At 39.6% G+C, this 22,460-nt stretch overlaps 1 protein-coding gene across 7 annotated transcripts in view; it reads left to right on the top strand.

Moving 5' to 3' along the window:
- The window catches only part of kif16ba (kinesin family member 16Ba), a 34,487-nt gene extending 13,005 nt beyond the window's left edge, over positions 1-21,482 (top strand). The window contains exons 14-28 of one of the 7 annotated variants that reach the window (XM_088075135.1): positions 197-248; positions 1,030-1,167; positions 1,304-1,386; positions 1,472-1,560; positions 3,452-3,484; positions 3,908-3,961; positions 4,657-5,991; positions 6,941-7,096; positions 7,890-7,995; positions 10,011-10,058; positions 10,396-10,443; positions 16,292-16,414; positions 16,512-16,601; positions 17,369-17,452; positions 18,309-21,482. In XM_088075135.1, the coding sequence (XP_087931261.1) occupies positions 197-248; positions 1,030-1,167; positions 1,304-1,386; positions 1,472-1,560; positions 3,452-3,484; positions 3,908-3,961; positions 4,657-5,991; positions 6,941-7,096; positions 7,890-7,995; positions 10,011-10,058; positions 10,396-10,443; positions 16,292-16,414; positions 16,512-16,601; positions 17,369-17,452; positions 18,309-18,470 (2,601 nt within the window). In that variant the 3' untranslated portion in view covers positions 18,471-21,482. Of the gene's footprint in view, positions 1-196; positions 249-1,029; positions 1,168-1,303; positions 1,387-1,471; positions 1,561-3,451; positions 3,485-3,907; positions 3,962-4,656; positions 5,992-6,940; positions 7,097-7,889; positions 7,996-10,010; positions 10,059-10,395; positions 10,444-11,734; positions 16,138-16,291; positions 16,415-16,511; positions 16,602-17,368; positions 17,453-18,308 lie in introns of those variants that run through there. The other 6 variants (XM_088075136.1, XM_088075137.1, XM_088075131.1 and 3 more) reach the window with 6 other exon arrangements.
- Positions 21,483-22,460: the final 978 nt, after the last annotated feature.

Genomic DNA, 22,460 nt, shown 5'->3' on the forward strand with positions numbered 1-22,460 from the left:
ACATTTTTCAGAATTTGAGGACATTTCCAGGATTTTAGAACATTAGTCAGATTTTAGGACATTTCTACAATTTTACTGTGGAGGGCCAAATTTGGCTTTGTTTCCAAAAATGAATCTACCAGATTAGGGGGAAGTGTCCTGTAGTGAGGCATGTGTTTGTGTTTGCAAGTAAAGTTTTTTGTTTCTTTCACCTCAGGAGGGACGGACGTACGTTGGCAGAGAGGACGCGTCCACAGAGCAGGACATCAGTGAGTTAATCTAATGAGTCAGTGGAGAGGACAAAGAGTTAACAAACAAGGACAATATTTGTCTGCAGACTATTTAACTTCACTAAAAATACATCAAAGGAAGGCAAAAGATAAACACGCAGAGACATATTTCTAAAAACATGACCACATGAATACTTAACCCTTTGAAACCTGAGAAAACTGGTTTGACTTCTTCCAACAACATAAGAAGGCCCCGAGCAACGAAATTAGTAAGCCATGCAAGAAAACGACCTGAAAGTTAGTAATCAGAAAACAAGCAAAACAAACAAAAACATTTTAAAAGAAAGAAATTGAAATAAGATTTCGGTGGTGGAAAGTCAAGGTCACGGTGACCTTGCATCAGTCATGTTCTCATGGACGCAGTAAGTTATGAACACCTTTAGGGAATTTCTTTAATTTTAGCACTAACGTTCACTTGGTCTAACGTTAGTGCTAAAATTAGTTGTATAAACTGATGAGAATTAGGTCAAAGGTCACGGTGACCTCACAAAGCATGTTTTTGGCCATAACCCAAGAATCCATACGCTAATTATGACAAAGTTTCACACAAATGTGTAATATGATAAAATTAAGTGAAGAAGAAATTAAGAAATTTCATATAATCTGAACTACAGGTACGACTTCTTTTCACTCTTGATGACCTTTACCTTTTGTCTCTCAGTGCTGTAATGAGTGGATTTCTCTTTTAATAAATTTTATCTTATTTAATCTTACGTGATTATTTTGTCTGATTTTCTCTTGTGTGGCTTCCTCTCTGCAGTCCTGCACGGTCTGGACCTGGAGAGTGAACACTGCATGTTTGAGAACCAGAACGGTAAAGTGACCCTGGTGCCGCTCAGCGGAGCTCAGTGTTCAGTTAACGGAGTTCAGGTGACCGAGCCGTCGCAGCTCAACCAGGGTGAGAGCGAACACAGACCTCTGACGTCTCTATTTGTTTTACTGTCACCTTTTAAAAAAACGACGTTTCATCTCCGGAGGCGGAGGAGGAGTTTGTGCTGCGCCGTTTTCAGTTTCTGTTGTTTGTTGTCGTCCAGGTGCCGTTATTCTGCTCGGCAGGACCAACATGTTCCGCTTCAACCATCCGAAAGAGGCGGCCAAGCTGAGGGAGAAACGAAAGGTGAGGCTTCGCCGTCTGCCGCCGTCGAAACTCTGAGCATCACATTGACCCTCTGAGTGATGTTTTGACCCTTTGTCCCCCTCAGAGCGGCCTGCTGTCCACATTCAGCCTCTCCATGACGGATCTGTCCAAGTCCTGTGAGAATCTGTCCACGGTGATGCTCTACAACCCCGGGTGAGTGTCTGAACGCTCAGAAATCATCGGCTGCATGTGACGATCAGCTCAGACGCCGCAGTGCATCTCCCTCCGCATCCGAACTCCCCGAACAGCTTCAGAGCCGACGCTCAGATCTGATCCAGCAGGGCGCCGTCCTTAGTTCTTTCTGAAAAATACTTTGATTTTTGTCGCTTTTTATAAACGAACGTTGTGCAGCGAGCATTTAGCGTTAAGTTCTTGAGGTTTTTACCGCCAGAGGCGAGACTTAAAGCTAAACTCCTAAATTCCACCTGGTCCATCGACGCGGCGTTACGGCCACAACACGGCTTCCAAAGCTGCTTGCGATCGTTGTAGTCCAGAGATAGGCGCCCTCTCCAGTGCCTCATGTGTCTAAAAATTATGTGAAAACGAATAGTGATTATTATTAATTTAAAGATGTGAATTAGATTTTATCATTGTTTTAGGCCTTAAATTATTCTCCAGTTGCAAAAATGTGTGAAAATATATCAGCAGTTTATCAACTAAAAATTTGGCCAAATTTCAAAAGTGTTCAAAACACTGGCGGAGACACCGGCGCACAATGAGAGCGGAGCAGACATTTGGAGACACCCGTAGAGACACCGGCGGAGAATGAAAGCAAAGCGGACATTCGGAGACACAGGCGGAGACACCGGTGAAAACACCAGTGGAGAATGAGAGCAGAGTGGACAGCGACGGAGAATGACAGTGGAGCGGACATTTGGAGACACCAGCGGAAACACCAGTGGAGACACTGGAGGAGAATGAGAGCATAGCGAACATTCGGAGACACTGGCGAAGACACCAGCGAAGAATGAGAGCTGCGCGGACATTCGAAGAGCGGATCGGTCAGCATCATTAAAAACATCCACAAAGCCCGCTTCTCTTATAGCTTTCGGAGGTTATACCATAATTTACCATAATAAATAATAATAATTGTACGATAGAGAGTCTGCGATGTAGGCCGGTCCCAAACTATTAAGACCTTTAAAAACAATTAACCCTTTGAAACCTGAGCAAAGGGGCTCGATGTCTTTCAATAATATGAGTAAAGGCAATTAGCAGCTGAACATGAATTGGCCTAAAAATTAGTGGAAAAAATGGTAAAAAGTTGCAAGAAAATTATTAGAAAAAAAGCAAAACAAATTAAAAGTTTAAAAACAAAAGGAACAAAAATATTACCTCAAGGAAGTGCTAAAAATAAAATAAATAATGCACCAATATTTTATCTTATTTCTATAAAAATTATAAATATTTTTTGGTAATATCCAATTATTCCCCCATAGCTAATTTTCAACTTGTCACCTTTTACATTTTTTTGCAATTTGCTGAACATTTCTTGTAAAGTTGCACATTGCCTTTTTGTTTCCAATAGAAGTACATTTATTCTCAGGTCTCAGAGGTTTTAATGCTCGTCAAAGGCGTCTGAAAACAACAGAACTGGTGACGACCCAGGCTGCACCTTTACTGCCACCAACAGGCTAAATCCCTCATAATATAAACAAAACTAACTAACCTGATTTCCAGGATTTTGACTGATCCCATTCCTGCTCCTCAGAGGATCAACACCTCCCATTTTGCACGTTCATGACTTTTCCGTTTTTGCTGCCTTTAAGACAAACTGTCAGAGATTCGTGTGAGATTGCTGGTATTAGTTTTGTGTATTAAAGCTCTCCGTAACAGGAACAGAGCTTTACTTTCGCCATCGGGCCAAATCTTTCGTCCCATTGGAAGATATTTTCAGGAAGTTGAGCCTCTTTATTTTCAGTGTAATCTGCTGCCAAATATGAGTGATTCAGGGACTATTTTTAACGTGTGCACAGTATATTTTGAGCGCACAGTTTGCTGTCATCTTGGTGAATTAACTCTATCAACCCTGTCCTGTTGACAGTCTCTTCACTGAGAAGGGCCCCGTCTTCCTCAGGTAGACTCAGCCGTCCACGTTTTGTCTAACTGTCCCGTTTTTTGACGCAAAGACATGTGTTGACCCGTCCAGTCTCTCAACCCGAACCCTCATTGTCTGTTATTTTGTTTTTTATTATTGTTTGCACACCGCCTCGCTGCTTCTGTCTCCATTTTGACGTCTGAGATTAGAGAATGCATCATCGCTTCTGTTTTTCCACCTGGCCCGTGATTTCATTTTTGGTTTTATGTGTCTGCTTTCACTCACTGTGCTTCACTAGCTGTGGTGTCCAGTGTTAACGTGTGTGTGTGTGTGTGTGTGTGTGTGTGTGTGTGTGTGTGTGTGTGTGTGTGTGTGTGTGTGTGTGTGTGTGTGTGTGTGTGTGTGTGTGTGTGTGTGTGTGTGGAGAGTAAAGGAAGCTGACGAGGGTTTTTGTGTTCACAGGTTGGAGTTTGAGCGACAGCAGCGAGAAGAGCTGGAGAAACTGGAGCTGAAAAGGTACAAGAGTCTAAAACACTGCTGCGATACACTCGACGTGGGCGATATATCCAAAATACAATGTATTTTCGATGTACACGACTTTACAGTTCTCTAACTTTATTGTAAAATATGAGTACTTTGTTTTAACAGCAACTGTTTAACTTAAACAGGACTTCATTGAAATTTACTTTAATAATTTTATCACATTTGCACTTTATTTAACATTATTGTAACAGTTATTTAACTTTTTTATGAGTGTACTTTCATTATATCACTTTCATTATATCTGATCTTTGCTTATATATTTTGATGTCAGAGATTTTTTTGTTGAGGTTTTGGATGAAATGAGGAGCACAAATTTTTACGTTAAAACACTTTTTTCGTGATCAAATTCTTATTTAGTTTTGTGCAGAACATAATAACAAATCATATGTACATAACCGCACCTCAACCATATGTGCCCAAATATTTTACAGCTTTTGTTGATGTTGACAATCCAGAAGGAAAGTTGAGCTTCACTCCAACCCTCTCCTCCTCCTCCTCCCCCTCCTCCTCCTCCTCCTCCTCCTCCTCCCCCTCCTCCTCCTCCTCCTCCTCCCTCTCCTCCCCCATGTCTAAATGTCTAAATCTTATCATTTAAAATAAATGAATAAATAAACAAAGAAATAAGTAAAACAAAAAGATGAATGGTAACTTTTTTGCTGCTGCTGCAGGAGGCTGATCAAGGAGATGGAGGCGAAGCACCAGAGCGAGAAGGCGGAGCTGGAGCGCCTGCAGCAGGAGGTGGAGAGTCAGCGGAAGGAGTCTGAGGAGGTGCAGCAGCGGATCCTGCATCAGGAGGAGAGCCTCCGCCGCCGCAGCCAGGACATCGAGAGCCGCCTGAGAGACTTCCTGGAGGAGAAACAGCGCTTTGAGGAGGAGAGGCGCTTGGAGATCCACAGGGAGAAACAGCAGGAGGAGGAGGAGGCTGAGGAGGAGCAGGACGAGGAGCAGCGGCGGCTGCAGGAGGCCGCGGAGCAGACGGAGATCTACCGCGAGCTGGAGAGGCTGAAGAGGGAGCGTGAGGAGCAGAAGGTCCGCCTGGAGACTGAGCGGCGGCGGCTGGAGGAGCAGGAGCGGGAGCAGCTGAGTCTGGTCGGGAGGCTGGAGGAGCAGCTGAGGGAGAAACACGAGGCCGCCGCCACCCTGCTGACCCGGGAGGACGCCCGCCGCCTGCAGGAGGAGTGTCGAGCCCTGGCTGAGATCAGGGAGGCGCTCCTCCGGGCCAAAGAGGCTGCAGAGCGGCCAGATGTGGAGGACGCCAGCGGGGAGGCGAGATCTGCTCAGGCGCGATACACGGACTTCAAGGAGGCGCAGGTGAAGGAGCTCGGCCAGCTGGAGGAGGGGCTCCGGCAGCAGAGGGAGCATCTGGAGAAGGAGGTCACCGCGGAGCGCAGCGCCCTGCTGCACCTCGCCCACGGCCTCAAAGAACGACACCAGCAGCTCAAGGAGGCGCAGGAGAAGGGGGCGCAGGACGCCACCGCTGTCTGCCAGGAGGAGCAGCTGCTCCGACAGGCGGAGCACAGACTGCAGTTCAAGGAGCGACAGCTGGCCAGCGTGGCCGACGGCCTCCTCCCGGCGCTGGCCGAGGAGAAGCAGAGAGCCGTGGAGGTGCTGGAGCGCAGCGGCGGAGGCAGCAACGGGAACTGCGACAGCCCGCCGGGGCTCGACAACACGCTGTTCCAGGTGGAGAAGGAGCTGGAGGACAAGGAGGAGAAACTGAACCTCCACTGGCACAGCGCGCAGCAGCTCCAGCAGCTGCAGGAGACCTACGAGTTCACGGCCAACGTGGCGCGGCAGGAGGAGAAGGTGAGGAGGAAGGAGAAGGAGATCCTGGAGTCGAAGGAAAAGCAGCAGAGGGAGGCGATGGAGCAGGCGGTGGCCCGGCTGGAGAGGAGGCACTCGGCCCTGAGACGCAGCGTCTCCCTGGAGCCCGACACCGAGGAGCAGAGACACAAGAGCTCGGTCAGCAGGAACCAGAGGACGGGGGCCGACCTGGACCAGCAGAGGTCAGAGACTCCGAAAAAACTATAAATGTAAAATATACATTTAACATGGAGTCAGTTAAAATGAAGTCATGAATCTCTTTTAGTTTACTTACTTTAACTCTTTGAAACCCGAGCAAATTGGTTTGATTTCTTTGAAAAATACAGGAAGAAGGCGATGAGCAAAAAAAGACAAAATGACCCAAAAATGAGCAGGAAGTAAGTAAAAAATACAACAAAATTACCTGAAAATTCATTTAAAACGCCCCCAAAAACAAATAAAAAAATAAAAAAGGATGAAAGAAAAATAGGCAAACAAGACTTAGAAAATGTGCTTAAAAATAATATATTTCTGTGACATATTTAAAATGTGGAATTATGATATATTATAAATGTATTGTATATTATATTATATTATAAATAAGGTTTTTCTCTAGGTTTTTCCCAAGGTAATATTGTTGTACTAGAGTACAACCAAATTACCCAAAAATTAGTTTAAATTAGTTAAATGAATAAGTAAATAATTAAAAAATGGTATAAAAGAAGTAGAAGTTAAAAAAAAGGCAAACAGGACTTGTTTAAAAATACAATAATTCTGTGACATATTTTAAAATTTGTCATTATTATATATTATAAATATATTGTATATTATAACTATAGTTTTTCTTAATTTTTTTTCCTGGACACAAAAAATATTTTTCTATATCTAATAATTTCTTGCAATTTATGGATAATTTATTGCCAAGCTGCTCTTTGCTTTTTTCCTCATATTTTTTTCAAAAAATTGCACCAGTTTGCTCAGGACTCAAAGGATTAAACGAATGAATAAACATATTTTAAATCCTAATTTCCATCAACGCACCATCTCCCTCTTTGATTGTTCTCTCCTGTTTGCACCGACTCTGAGGTGGAGATTGGCAAAAGGACATGACAGGTTTGAAGAGTATTCATAGTGGTGGTTTGTCGTCTGTAGAGTGGAGCGGGAGATCCAGAAGCTGAGACAGAGGATCAGCGAAGGCGAGGACAACCGGACGCACTCCATCGGTAACGACGAGAAGACGAGTCACAACAGCTCTCCGGTCAGCCACATCCAGAGTCTGAACACGCTGCTGCCGCTGTCCGACGACAGGTACGCCCTGAGTGCTCACTCTGCAGGAGCCGCCTCAAATATTTAACCCTTTAGGGCCCATTTTAATATACACACACTCAAACCGCTCTGCACACAAAATACGCCCTTCAAGATCAGGCTATAAAAATATTATACTTTAATATGATTTTCTACTTTTATTGAGTTTATTTTTTTAACCAACATCAGTCCTTATCATAAATATCTAATACTCATTAATTTTAAGAATTTTAACCCTTTAAATTTCAGGTTTTTGTCATGATGCAACTATGTTTTATTTGAGAAAAAAAAATTATTTTCAATCTCTAGTGGAAATAGCATGTATTTCCTCCATATACCAAATATGGTCAAAATGACCTCATCAGGTGGAAAATAGTCAAAATGACAAATTCAGAGTCAAAAGCCCAGAATGACACCCAGAAATAATACAAGTCCTGTTTTTCTGCTCTGATGGCTGTGGGATCAAAAATGTCAGTTTGAATGGGTTTCAATGGAGCATTTTTGGACCTGAACAGTCTGAATGTAACTATTTAGTTTCCACAGTGTGTTTTAGACTTATTGTAGGAGCTGAGCTGCAAATTCACTGATTACACTCAAATACACAATCTGGACTACATTTAGGACACATGCATCAACACACACACAGTTATCACAACAGGAAGAATGAAAAGCAGGTAAAGTGCACCAAACTGTCCCTAAAGGGGTTAACTGTTATACTTTCCTCACACTTTAATAACTAAATAAATACCTCCAGTTGTTTCTTATGTTGGCTCCTCATTGTCTTCGTTTTTTCCAGGATAAATGCGTACATTGAAGAGGAGGTCCAGCGAAGGTTGCGCAAGATGAATCTTCTTAACGGCAGCAGCAGCATGGATCTGTCTCTGTCCTGCGAGTCTCTCCGGGTAAGAGATCAGCGCTTTTTCACTTTTTTCATTTAGGTGCTGCTGATTTTTTACAACTCTGCATCCAAACCAGCCGACACAGGAACAGTTTCTTAACTTAACTTGAGTCTTAAACTAAAACATCAGCTCACTGCCATTATAGATGATATTAGCTGTAGTTATCACTGTCGCTGAATGAATAAGACAGAGAGGTTGTGTTCGCACCGTCGTCTGCCGCCGCTGGAAAACTTAAAAATAATCGCGGCACAAGTGACAGTCGTTCCAGTTCCTATATTTTAATGTGATGAACGACATGTTCGGACACGTTAATCAGAGTATACACGGCTGCGTGTAAACAGTAACATTAGTAGTATATTAATATTTATCAGCCATGTAAACAGCTTTGTAGGAATATTGGGGTTTTTTTGTAATATTGGCAAAAACGTGAATATTTTGTGCTTGTACACAGTCATGTTTTTGATGTTGTTCATGATTAAATTATCTGTCCCAGTCCTGAATATTTCGCACCTATGGGCAGCAGATAAAAATCTATAAATGCTCAGTTAAAAGTCAAGATTGTGATTTGTAAAATAAAAAATAAAAATAGGTTCATATTTTCCTGCTTCTCATACATACAGTATATATGAGAAGCTGGAACCATGAAATGTTATTTTTGCATGAAAAGTGGTTTACAGGAGAGAAATAGTTGCCAATTAATTTCCTAAATAATCAACTTACTGTTTCACCTGCACTTGTATATGTTCATATTTTTGGTTTGTTATAATAGTAATGGAGTAGAAAGTACAGTGTTTCCCTCTGAAGTTTTGTGGAGTAGAAGAAGAAAGTGGCACGACATTAAAATACACAAGTAATGTAAAAGTAACCTCAGATTTCTACTTAAGTGCAGTACTTGAGTAAATGTACTGAGATTTCACCACTGCTCAGCAGAGACGCAGTTACAGTAATCAGGATCAGTGCACCAAGAATAGTATTTGTAGTTTATTTATATTATATAAAGTGTTTCTTTAGCCATGAAAATGAATAATCCAGTCATTATAATGACTCTAAAACCTCGTCTAAATTTGATTAAATGATATTCATGCATTTTTAAAACGTTTTCCAAATATAAAGCTTATTTTGCCTTGTGGTGGACAACTTTTTGTTGACCGTTAAATCGAATTATTTATTTCTTATCCTGGTTTGAGTGCTCTGGACTCCTAAAATTCTCTCTTAGGCCGGTTTCACACAGCACGAAACGGTGGCTCGCCGTTTTTTTTCCGTGTGCGTTTGTCAGCAGAAACAGTGACGATGGTGCTTTGATGATGAAGAGATGAAGAAATACAAAGACGTCTGTTTTACTCAAACTTCCCTGCTTCCCTTTCAAAACAAAAGCCCTCTGGCAGCGTCTCTGTGGACAGAATCCCATCAGTTGCTGATACAAGGCATTTTATTTTGAAACATTTACAGCATTGTGTTGTTGGAAATGCAGTAGCTGCACGACTTCATAAATGAGTGGAATATGTGTTTATTAATATAGATTTACAGTACTAATAGCAGCAGGCAGCAACAACACAGCAACAACGCTGCAACAACGCTGCAACAATGCTGCAACAACGCTGCAACAATGCTGCAACAACGCTGCAACAACGCTGCAGCAACGCTGCAACAGCACTGCATGTGTGAACACCACAAGCATGAAGCACGCTGCAGTTCGGCGAGGCTGAAGTCACGCTCTGCCGAGGCGTGCTGTGTGAAACGGGCCTTACCTAAGAGAAGAGCAAAAATGAGAAAACGCTGGTGAATCCCCAAAATCAGTGGGTACTAACAAAATAAGACCAAATCCTGGATACAGGCAAAATGTGCTCATGTGTTGTTTCTTGCATGAGGCCCATTTACGTGGCTTTATTTCCACTGTAAAATGTATATTTGGCTCGTAAAAGTAAAGCGTGATATAAGAAGTGCAGCAGGTCCAGTGACAGTGCAGTTCAAGCGTCTTTCTCTGTGTAGGACTGATATTTAGCTCTTTAACCCTGCAGGAGGAGGAAGAAGCTAGTGACTGTAGCTCTGTTAGATTAACAGATGAGGTAAGACCAGGATCCTCCTGCTCTGTTTGAGACTTTCCCCGCTCTGTAATCTGCATGACTCTCCCAAAAAACGCTCCTGGATCGACTCATTCCCACTTCTATCAATCTGTTTGGTTTGCAGCTCTTTAATTAATTGGGTTCTTCACCACCTGGTTTTTAATTTGTCCTGGTTTTGTTGATGGTTTTGTTATTTTCTCCCGTCGTCATGAAGTATAATCTAAATTTTTGGGTTATTGATTAAAAAATGCTGCTTGTCATTTTGCAGATTAAGAGTTAATAGTGTATATTTGATGTTTTAATAATACTGAGAGTTGATGTTAAGTTTCATTGTTTTCAGGATGATGAAAAGCTGCAAAACATTAATCCAAGGAGGCTCAAATATGAGGTGAGACAAGATCTTATTTTGGTTTTGGGGTTATTACAGTTTTAATCATTAAAAAATCTTTAATCCTGCTAAATATGCATGGAAAATATGAAATAAAATCTACACTCAATTCCTTGAACAACTCAATGTAATTTTGAATCTTCAGGTTTGAGAAACCGTCACAGACAGATACATTTTCTGTTATCATCCGATCACTATTATGAGTCACATCAGTTTGTTTTGGCTTTTATTTTGAGAGATGAAGAATGAAAAGGCAAATTTTGGATCCGATTCTTTTGTCAAAAAAACCTGTGGGATTTTTCCATGGGATTTTTGGGATAGTATAAAGGAAAAAGCTCTTTGGCAAACAGACATTTATGATACTTAGAGGTTTCGTTCAGCAAGATTATCTTCATAAATGAATATCACTTTTGGGATTTTTGAAGCTTCAATGTCATCACTAGGAGTAAAAAGCTAACTTTGGGCAATAAATGAGCTACACCAAGGTCACATGACTTAATTTAGAGCCACAACAAGTCTGTAAAGACGTGTTCAGCGCAGCATGATGACGTTAGGTAGTCTCATTTAGCAACTTTTTAGCATCTTCCTTCAAAGTTCACAGTCAGGTATTTACTGACGAATTTTATGTTATAGAACAAAAATGTTAAAGTGTCTTAAGTTTGTGTTAACCGCAGACCTTATTTCAGACATCCAACCAAAAACACACTCAAAAAAGCCATTGACTTTGAGTCGAGGGAACTGGAGGTGCTGAAATGTTAACCAATTTTTGGGTTTTAGGACTCATTACTGGGGTACTCTGTTATCTTCTTTAGCATGCCAGCATAGAAAAGTAAACAACAAAATTTCAGTGTCAGTTCATCGAACTTCATTTCATACAACGTGGAATCAGACATGGGTAAAACAGTATTTGCAGACGACTTTTTCCGCCCAGTCAGATAAGGTGCTGGATCGGTGGAGTTTGATCCAGAAATTTAAAATCGAAATGTAGGCTTTCTGCGAAGACCATCCATCAAGTCACAAAAATGGTCACGAATGTGTCTTTGCCCACGTTTGATTTGAATTTAAGCTTTAAAAAAGAAGTAAAGGTTGTATTTTTTGTACACTTGTCATTTAATTTGCATGCCAAACCTCTTCACACTGTTAATTTCGAATCACTTACAACTCACCTGTGCACCTGGTGATGGAGAACCTGTAATTCTCATTGGGGTGGATTATGGACTTCGGTGTAATTCAAAGAGCCTTCACATCCTTCTTGACGATGTAGTCATGGACTCCCCCCTTGTGCACACAGAAAGCCTGCGGGTTGTGGTCTGGCTTCCTGCCTGCCCTGGAGCTCGAGGCAAACTCCCCTCTTCACATCCATGAAAATGTGTTCGAAGAACCAAATAAGAGCCTCTTGAAGCTTCACAGAGAAGGAAAACTGGAGTCCGCATCTGAAGCCTTGATTGAAAAAGAGGAAGGGTCTCACGCAGGTGGCAACAAAAACAAATGGTGGCAGGGAGGAGTGAATATCCCTCTAGGAGAATTAGACCGAGATGTTTGTGAACTTGATCGTCTGGACATTGGACGACACAAGTTTTGTGTCGCAGTTACTAACAAATTTGATGAAAACGAGAATATAACCTGTAAGAAAAGAAAAGATTCTGACTTCTGTGTCCCTGGTGATAATGAAGAAAAGACCGAAGATAGAACAAAGGAGCTGCTGGAAAATGGACACTCTGAAGAAGAAGTCCAGAACCAAACATATGACTCAGGGGTCGTAGAAGATTCAGATCTTCCCAATGATCAATCGTCAGAGTTGCAAAATTCTGTCAATAGTTACATCAATTCCAAGCAGGAGTCGAAGAACTCTCTTTATGCCCAAATAAAACAAGAGACAGGCACAGTAGCTGGGAAAGTGGCAGCCAATGGTAGCTATGTTTTGTGGTATTTTGCTGGAAAGCTGTCTGAGGTTTACAAAGACGCCGGTAGAAGGCTTCAAGACACACGTGACATTATGCAAAAAGTCCGAACAGGTGAAATGAAAGTTGCTGTCTCTCAGTATGTGACCATGATGTCCAAAGAGCTGCCACTGATCCATCGAATGCAGCTTAAATCTGAGCCAGAGCCTTGCATCCTCGCAGAAAACAAACCCAGTTTGGCAGAGCGTCCACGGATGAATTCAGCTGAGCTTAAACCGGAGCAAGAACCTTGCATCCTTGAAGAAAACAAAGATAGTTTGATGGAGGTGCGACCGATTCATCCAATGCAGCTTAAACCGAAGCCAGAGCCTTGCATCTTTGCAGAAAACAAAGCCATTTTACAAGAGCAGCCACTGATAACTTCAGTAGAGCCTAAACCAGAACCAGAACCTTGCATTCTTGCAGAAGGCAAAGCCAGTCTGGCAGAGCAACCACTGATTACTTCAGCTGAACTTAAACCAGAGTCAGAACCTTGTACCCTTGTGAAAAACAAACAAGTCAGTTTGGCTGATCAATCAAGGGATGGCACCCTAAGTCTTCTTCAGAAAAGCGGCATTTCCACGATCCCAGGCGTCTCGGGATGGCCCGAAGGCTCTGTGGCGTCTGTCAAAAATACATGTCCTGAAATGTTTTATCAGAAGCTGGTCCAGCTGCCTCTAGCCTTGTCCCAGCTGCAGTCACTTTCATCCCGGAAGATGCTAGAAAAGTTGGAATCTCTGGTTCCTCGAATGAGAATCAACAAACTTCAGAGTATCTTCTGGCTCAAGACTGCCAACAGAAAGCAGCCGACCCCGACGCCTGGCTGTTTGCTTTTGTCGAAAAAGGACATCACGGTGTTGTCAAGTAAAACGAAATTGGGAGACACTTTAGCTGTATGTCACCATTTTAATCTCCTGGAAATCAAGAAAGTCCAGATTAGTTTGGCAGGGCAGCATGTCCGCCTGATTGATTGTATCGAAGACACCATTCTGGTCATCTTTACCCACAGCAAAGAGCTTACCCAGGAGTTCTGCAAGACTCTGCTGAAGGTGGTTTCTCCTGAAAGGTTCTCTGAAGGGACTGAAGATCACCCATTACTGTCTGATGACCTCATGGTCCTGTCCTTGGATTGGACTTCGACGGTTCCCGACATCGTCCTGGACAACGGTCTTCACATCACCTCCAGATTCAAACGAGTCCTCGCAGACCTGCTCTACATCATCCACGGGAACATGGATGGTCCTGGCAAACCTTCTTTGGCAAATATTTGTCCTTTGCTCTACACCAGCGTCAAGGTCCAGAACTCTACCAGCATGCATCAGGACGCCATTTTTCAGTTCCTCCTGACCGACACTCATGTGGCTCTTCTCCGGGAGGACGGCGTCTTTCACCCGGTACCTCGGGGCTCCAGTCTGGTCCCTGCCCAGCCCCAGTTTCAAGGCCTTGAAGTCCGCAGGCGTTCAGACATCAGATGCCTGCTCGTGAGGCAGAGTGACAGCTGTCTGGTGGTCGATATCACGTTTACAACTCAGAAACCCCAAACTCGAAAGAAGCTGGAGTTCAGACGAGGTTCGGCTGATGTGGCCTCCGTCTCTCGTTCCAGCAGTCAGTCCTGGAAGTTGTCTTTTGGCTGCACCTCAGAAGCTGCCATCTTAATTAATCATCTTTGTACCTGAGTTACACACCTGAGGAGCCGTGTCCACCAAAGCGTTTTTTTCTGATACGGGAGCACCGTGTATTTACGCTGCACTACAAACTACTCTGTACTGAGCACTGCACGTCGTGGGTTTTTTTCCCCTCAGTGCAGGGTGTTGAAATATCTACAGCTTTGGAGAAAAGGCTGCGCTCGTCACTGTCGCTTGAGCTGTCAATCATGGTGGAGGAGGGACAAATACCACGTGAGAAACATGAATTAATGGAGGAGAAATCTGTCAACTGTTTAAATGTGAGCAAATTGGCCTGATCTATTTTTTAAAAGCATGGGGAGAAGACAAGGAGCAACATAACATGGACAAAAAATTAGCAAGGAATTCGTAAAAAGTTACAAGATAATTACCTGAAAATGTGCGCAAAAAAAGAAATTAAATTTAGAAAAAAATTTGTTTTTTTTTTCTGGAACATAATTTCTAAACATGTAAGTGTAAGATTTATATTTTCTGGACATTTTCTTTTAAAAAATAATATCTAACTATCACACCTAGATAATTTTCAAGTATTTTTTCTTCACCTTCTTCAATTTTCTTTTTTTTTTTCTTCAATTTGCAGGACATTTCTTGCCAAATCTCTTGTTGGCATTTTTTCATGTTTTCAAAAAGAAATTAGACCAATTTTCTCAGGTTTCAGAGGTTTAGATGCACGTGAAAGGCATCTGAAGGCAGCAAAAGAACACTGATTCACTCCAGGTGTTAAAGGGTTAATATACTGTATATACAAATACATGTTTACTCTCCTAAACCCACACAGACCGGCGGTCTGTCCCTCTCTCCCCACGTGCCTCAGCGTCCCCCTCCTCCAGAGCAGGTACTCTACTGTGTGCCGACATGTTTAGTGATTTGGATATTGCGAATCGCCTTTAACGTGCTCTCAAACGCTTCCAGCTGCACGCTTCATGCAGAGCACCGCGATTTTAGCTGGGAACAAAACGCTTCGGTGGACACAAAAGTCCTTACCTACGTTATCTGAGAATGAACTTTTTAAAAAAAAGAAATAACCAGCCACCTCATTTACTTTAAGATGTGTCGAGTAAAAGTTAATCCCATTTGACGGACAAAAAAAAAAAGATATTCTCTGAAAAAGTAATTTGTTCGTTAAAATGGGCACATCTGAAAGTATTTTAAAAAATTTTTAAAAACATTTTATAAACCTTTCAGCCTGTTATTCTGATGTAATTGTGTGATTTTGCCACAAAGTTGTAAAGATTGTCTTTAGAGACGATGAAGCACAGACAGTATTGAATGTACCAGCTGTAATCTCGTAATTTCTGTACCTAAAATTTAGTCATTAATTTATCAATTAATGAGAATAAACAGTTGTGGTTTTGAAATAAAACAGTTTAAAATGCCTTTTAAATAAAGTAGAAAAAATGTGTTGGACCAATTAAATGTTCACTAGTAATTAACTTAAAAATGTGTAATTATGGTAAAAGTACATAACACTTTAAAATGCCTTTTAAATAATGTTAAAAACTTAATTTTAATAAGCAATCAACTAAATTTTATGTGTTCAGAAATATGGAAAAATTAAATACTTAATTACCACAATTGTGAGCACAAAAGTTGATAACAGACACAAGTTTAGTTGTTTCCACATTATCTAAAAGAGTTTCCAAAGTGTTTTGTATTAACAACTGTATTTATGAACACACGTTTTAAGTTAATTACTCATAAAAATAAAATTGTTTCAACTAATTTTTTTACATTATTTAAAAGGAATTTTAATGACATTAATCATTTTTTTGACTGTGTCCGTTTACAGCTTTTAGTCATGTTGACGATTCTTGTTTGAATTTTGATTTTTCTTGATTTTTTGGTGCAAATGTTGATGTCACTTAATCGCACAGTTTGCTCTAAATTTTAGCAACTTGCACTTTAAGAAAAATGATTGTAATCTGATTACTTGAATAAAATGAGGAATTGTTTATAACAGATGAAATATTACGAGTATATATTTAAAGTAACGATGTTTAATGTTCCTTAAAAAAATTAGAATTATATTAATTGTGTAAACAGGATAATAAAGATCGAACTTTCTCTGATTGTCATTGTATTCGTTATATTTGTTGATCACAGTTAATCGTTCTCAAATCAAATTCAGGAAATTAATTCACAGCAGTTATTGTAATTTCTGTTTGGTCAATCCTTTCCTCTCCTCCTCTTCTTCGTCTCTTGTCCCGGTGATTTTCTCTGCAGCACCTGGTGTCTCGCTCTCTCGTGGCGAGCTTCGACGGCGTCCAGGAGCCCGTCAGAGTCAGCATTCCTCGTTACGTTCTCCGCGGGCAGGGGAAGGACGAGCACTTTGAGTTTGAGGTGAAGGTGAGTTCGCTCGGCTTTCTTCTTCATCGTCGTCATGAGTCGTTTACGCTGTGACGTTTTTCGTGTTTTTGATCTCTGCGTTTTAATTCTCGATCAGATCACCGTGATGGACGAGACGTGGACTGTGTTCAGACGCTACAGTCGCTTCCGGGAAATGCACAAGAGCCTCAAATTCAAATATCCAGAGGTGAGACACTTTGATCTGCTTTCATGGCCATCGCCTACGGAGGACTAAAACCGACAAAATGAATAACAAATAAATAAACTTATATATAAATAAATGAAAATGCCAATATTTATTTAATTTTCCTTTTTTTTATCAGTTTACTCATTTTCCCCATTTAATTTTCCATTTTATGAATTATTTTTTTCATTTATATATTTATTTGCTTTTATATTTATGCATTATTAAACACCACAAATGCCAATATTTATTTAATTTTCCATTTTTTTTAATCAATGTATTCATTTTTATATTTATCTGCTTATTTATTTATGAATTATTTTCCACTTTGCTTATAAATCTCCTATTTATTTAATTTCCCAATTTTATTTTCTATTTTACATATTTATTTATTCATTTCTGAATGTATTTATTTATTTGTGTAATTACTCGTATAAATAATAAATGCAGAAACAATTACATTAATAAATAAATGTAAAAATGAATAAATAAATATGCAAAATAGAAAATAAAATGGGAAATTAAATAAACATGGGAATTAATTTAGCAAAGTCAACTATAATACAAAAATAAATAAGCAAATGAATATGAATAAACTGATAAATAAAATGGTGAATTAAATAAATATTGGCATTTTCATTTTTTAAGACATTTATTTATTTTTGATTTTGTTGGTTTCAGTCCTCCATAATCGGGTCTGTTGAGACACTTTGCCGGGGACAAGTCTCTTTATCTGATGTCACTGAAGTTTGTGACGTTCTCCGTTTCAGCTGGCGGCTCTCGAGTTTCCTCCCAAAAAACTGTTTGGGAACAGAGACGAGCGGATGGTCGCCGAACGCCGGAATCACTTGGAGGTAAGACATTTTATTCGTTTTGTTAAGTTTAATTAGTTTTTTTTCTTATGAAAATAATAAAAACTAAATTGAAACAAACAAATCCACGCTGGAAACTAACTGAAACTAAAGAAGATTGAAAACAAATATTAAAAACAAAATTTTCCTTTCAGTGCACAGTTAAAAAAAAAGAAGAAAAAAGTATGAATATTTAAAAACTTTTGAGATATATTAATAAAACTAGCAATTTAATGGATATGCCATTGAGTATATTAATATTATAAATAGTAAATATTATATTAAATAATAAATATTAAATATTAATTAATTAAAAATAAATATTATAACCATTAAAAACAAAATATACCTTTCAGTGCACAGTTAAAAAAAAAAGAAAACAGTATGAATATTTAAAAACTTTTGATATATTATCAAAACAAGCAATTAAATAGATATGCAATTGAGTATATTAATATTATAAATATAAAATATTATTAAATATTATGTTAAATAATAAATATTAAATATTAATTAATTAAAATTAATTTATAAACATTAAAAACAAAATATTCCTTTCAGTGCACAGTTAAAAAAAAAGAAAAAGTATGAATATTTAAAAACTTTGAGATATATTATCAAAACAAACTATTTTTTTAAAAAGTACAAAAACTTTGAGATATATTATCAAAACAAACTATTTTTTAAAAAAGTACAAAAACTTTAAACTTTGAGATATCTTACCCAAACAGACGGTTTGTTTGATCTGACTAAAAAACAGAATTATCTTTTTTTTTTTTAAATAAAACCTCAGATCTTCGCGTGTTGTCTCAAACAGAAATGTCGCTCTGAGCTGCCGTTGTTTTCGTGTTTTTCGCAGCGTTATCTGAGGAACTTGTTCCGGGTGATGCTGTCGTCCTCCAGCTCTCCTCTCCGAGCCGACGCAGACGGCGGTCTCCATCTCACCAAACACGCCATCTGTGAATTCTCGCCGTTCTTCAAGAAGGGCGTCTTCGAGTACAGCAGCCACGGCACCGGCTGACCTGACGGCCAAATTCAATTTTCAACAAAACCAAAAGATTTTAAAGAGCTGCTCGGTGCCTTTTCTCCGTGCGGGAGAATCGCCTCAGAAGGTCGAAGAAAACGTGCAGGTCAGTTTCCTCCGCAGCCTCCCGACATCTGTGAGAGCAACACCTCACTGCCGAGCTCCTCGTTCATGTGCCGAATATATCATGAATGTCGAAATTAGTAATTCAGCGCTCTGTTTAAAGAGTTTAACTTAACTACTCTGTGGCAATAAACAGCTATATTACATATATTTACACACGATACTCCAGTATTTATAGTATTATAGTATCTCCATCATGTAAAACTGAAAAACATGAACACTGCCGGCGCTTAATGCTGAAACTATACGGCAATTAATTAAATCGTTATTTATCAAAGAAAAAAAGTCACTCACTTTTTTCAGCTTTTTGAATTTTTTCTCACTTCGATATCACTGCAAACGCCACGTCTTTAAACTGTCAGATAAAACTGTATTTTGGGAATTATTGGGGGCATTTTTCACTCATTTTCTGACGTTTTACTAAACAATGAATTTATTAAGAGAAATAAAAGGAATAAATAATGGAAATGATCGTTACTGTAGGTGAACGGCACGGTGGACACGTTAGTTTGTCGTCGGTGAGCAGAGCGAGGCTTTAACACGGGTTTGACTGCTTTTTGTTCACTGATGTTGTTTTGCACTACGGCCGAAAAATGATCACAGTCTCAAAAAATAAATTAAAAAAATTAACAGACAGAAAGATGAACGAGAACGAGGAGCAAAACAGGAAATATTATACTGACGAAAATCTGAAGCTCAGGTTGCAAAATAAATGATAAGTTTGTGGTGCCCCCCCGCTGTGACTCTGACACTGTTTGAAGTTTGAGAGGAGCAAAAAAAAAAAAAAGCACTAAAACCTCTGTAACTTTAACCCTTTGAAACCTGGATCGACAGAAAAGGCAATGAGCAACTTTGCGGGGGGGGGGGGGTGATTATAATTATCCTAAGTATATATTTAAAATTATGTTACATAATTCTTATAATTGTTTAAAAGCACTTCGAGACTTTTCTTCGTTTTTTTTTCTTCTAATTTCGCTTTTTTGCTAATTTTCCCTTTTTAAATTTTTTTTTTGACGCTTGCAGACAAACATCAACTAATAACTGATAACTGACATCATAAATGAAATACATATTTGACATTCACTTAACAAAGTAAATAAATACATTTCTGCATCAGGTGAAACAGCCAAGACAGAAACCGACCGGTAAATTCCTCTTTCTGATCGTTTTTGAGAACTTTTTATTTTGTTATTTGCTCATTTTTGGGTTGTTTCTTGATAAATTGCTTTTTTTCCCCCGTACTTTTGAGAGAAATCACTTTGTTCAGGTTTTAAAGGGTTAAGGACACTAAAACACATAAACTGGAATCAGTCACATGACTGTGACCACGTTTGTACACACTAATATTCCACCGTTTTTTTCCAAATGTGACAGCGTCGTCGTGAATTTGATGCGGCTCATGCGGCGTTTTCGAGCTCATCACGGTGGAGTTTTTGAGGGTCCGTGAACGCAGCACAGACGGAGCTCTTTGAGTTCTTTTCTTCCTCAAACGCGGCTCGATAGCGTGATATTTTATTGATCTGTCGATCCACTCAGAGCTGATCAGATCAGATCGATGGATGAGAGGAGCAGCTGCTTCAGACGCTCTGCTGCTCCGTCTGTGCCCAGAGTACGCTCTGTGCTCCGGGAGTGGCGTGCAGTCAATAACCAAATAGTACATATGTTTCCTAAACGAGCGCTTAAGGGATGACGTATTTTTTAAGGCCAACCAGGAAGTCAGCATCACACCGGTTCCCTCGTCAAAATCCTTACGGGATTTTTTGAACGGGATTTTTCGATTATCGCCAAAAATAAGCTCCGTGATGAACACAAGTTTATGATACTTACATGTTTTGTTCAGCATGATAATCTTCACAGATGAACTCCACTTTTGTGTTTTGAAGCGTAAATAAAATCACCACAAACAAAAATCTGTTATCTGTAAACCAACGACATCGTGGTTGCAACACTTAAACGTCACCACGAAGAAAACACAAACACCGTTTCTATAGATCATCAAAACTCAAGAACAAAAACTCCAAAACTGCAAAAACAAGTTTACAAACACTAAATGTTTTTTTCTGAGGAATGTCTGAAGTTTAAACGTTTCAAACGAATTCACACTGACGCTGATGAGAGCAGCTTTTCATTTTAATCAGAAATGTGCCATTGAAGCTTTTGGTTGAAGGATTGTGTGTAATATAAGAGACGAGCTTTCGTCATGATGCCCAAATTTGGAGTTTTCCCAAAGTTTCTGCAGCGTCACAGAATTCCAAAATGTGTCTTATTGTCCTAAACTTCGTCTGAAGTGACCTGAAAGGTTATTTTTCCGTCTGAGGAGACGGCGTGTGTCTCCGTGTGAGCGCTCTGCTCTGCTCCGATCATTTATTTTACATTTTTGTTGCAGTTTTTTGGCCGGTGAGTGAAACTAATCGAGCAGCCGTTTGCATATTTTACCCGCAGCTGATGCTGATTTCTCAGTCTGACCGCAAACCCGAAAATAAACGATCAGAGCGGAGATGTGGCCTTAGAAGGTGATGGTGTCTATTTTTTTATTCACGACCGTTTTTCTGTTTGAATCAGCACAAATTCAAACATTTAACCCGTCAGTTTTTTCTTTTCCACTGAGACAAATGATTCATCCATGGGGGATATTTTATCCCGCCGGCAGCTCAACAGATTTATTTCCGAGCTGATTTTTATTTTCCTAAACAAATCTATCAAGCGATTGGTTGCTGAAGTCTTCCGGACACGGTTTGTATTTGACGCTCGCCTCTGACTGCTTTTCCATAAGCCATACTGTGTGTACATATACGCTGTAAATGCTGATGTTGATAGTTTTTTATGTGATACACTTGTATGCAATGTATTGACATTGAATATCAGTAAAGGGAATGTACCACAGTATTTTGACTCTTTTCTTTATTTTACAGGCGAACAGTAACTGCTGAAGGACACTTCAGCATTTTCAGAAATGACGTTTATTTATTCTCTCTCCTAAAGTTAGATGAGAGGATTGACAGCAAACCTCATTCATTGTTCAGGTTTTCACCGCGAGCTGAAATATCCGGACCGGTCTGTTTCTCGGCAGATTTAAGTGAAGTGGAAACACTGACTAAAGACGTTTCACGTAAAAAAAAATGTAAAAATCTGCATTTTTCCGATGTTGATCCTTACAGAGGGGCTGCTAACGATGATGCTCAGCTTCGAGAAAATTGTGAATGTCTCTGTCTGTCAGCAGAGTTTGGTTTGTCCGCTCTGGGCTACCGTCGAAACATGGCGGTGCAACATGGCGACCTCCATAGACGAGAACCTGCTCCCTGTGTAGATAAAAACGTCTGATTCTACGGGAACGAAAACACAACCTTTCTCATCTTCAGCTGATTATAAACTGAAGAAAAAACACTGATTAGATGACATATTTCATTTCTGCTGATATATAAATCCTATTAACGAGCAAACCTCTTTCAGAAACACGAGGAAAAAAGGCAACGAGCAACTTCGTCAAAAATGTTCCCATGAACTGCAAGAAATAAGTAGATTTAGAAAACAGTTTTTTAAAGAGGTAAGAAAAAAGTCAGGGGTGGTAAAAAAATAAACTAAATTGAGGAAAAACTGTTTTTTCCTTTTTTTTTAGGTTTTCTTTTTATTATTACTCTTTTTACTCATTTTTAGATAATTTTGATTTTTAAGAAAAGCCCCACAAATTGCATGAAATTATTAGATTTTTAGATTACTTTTAAAAAGCTCAAGAAAAATGTCTATGGGAAAAAAACGAAAAAAAAGAACTTTTTTTCCAGGTGTTTTTCTTTATTTTTTTTAAAAAACTATTTTATTTTTTAATTATTTATTTTTACTTGTACACATTTTCAGTTAATTTTCTTG

Source organism: Plectropomus leopardus, chromosome 3 (genome assembly GCF_026936395.1).
Source record: "Plectropomus leopardus strain MGB_pleo_1.0 chromosome 3, ASM2693639v1, whole genome shotgun sequence".
In the NCBI taxonomy this organism is placed as follows: Eukaryota; Metazoa; Chordata; class Actinopteri; order Perciformes; family Serranidae; genus Plectropomus; species Plectropomus leopardus.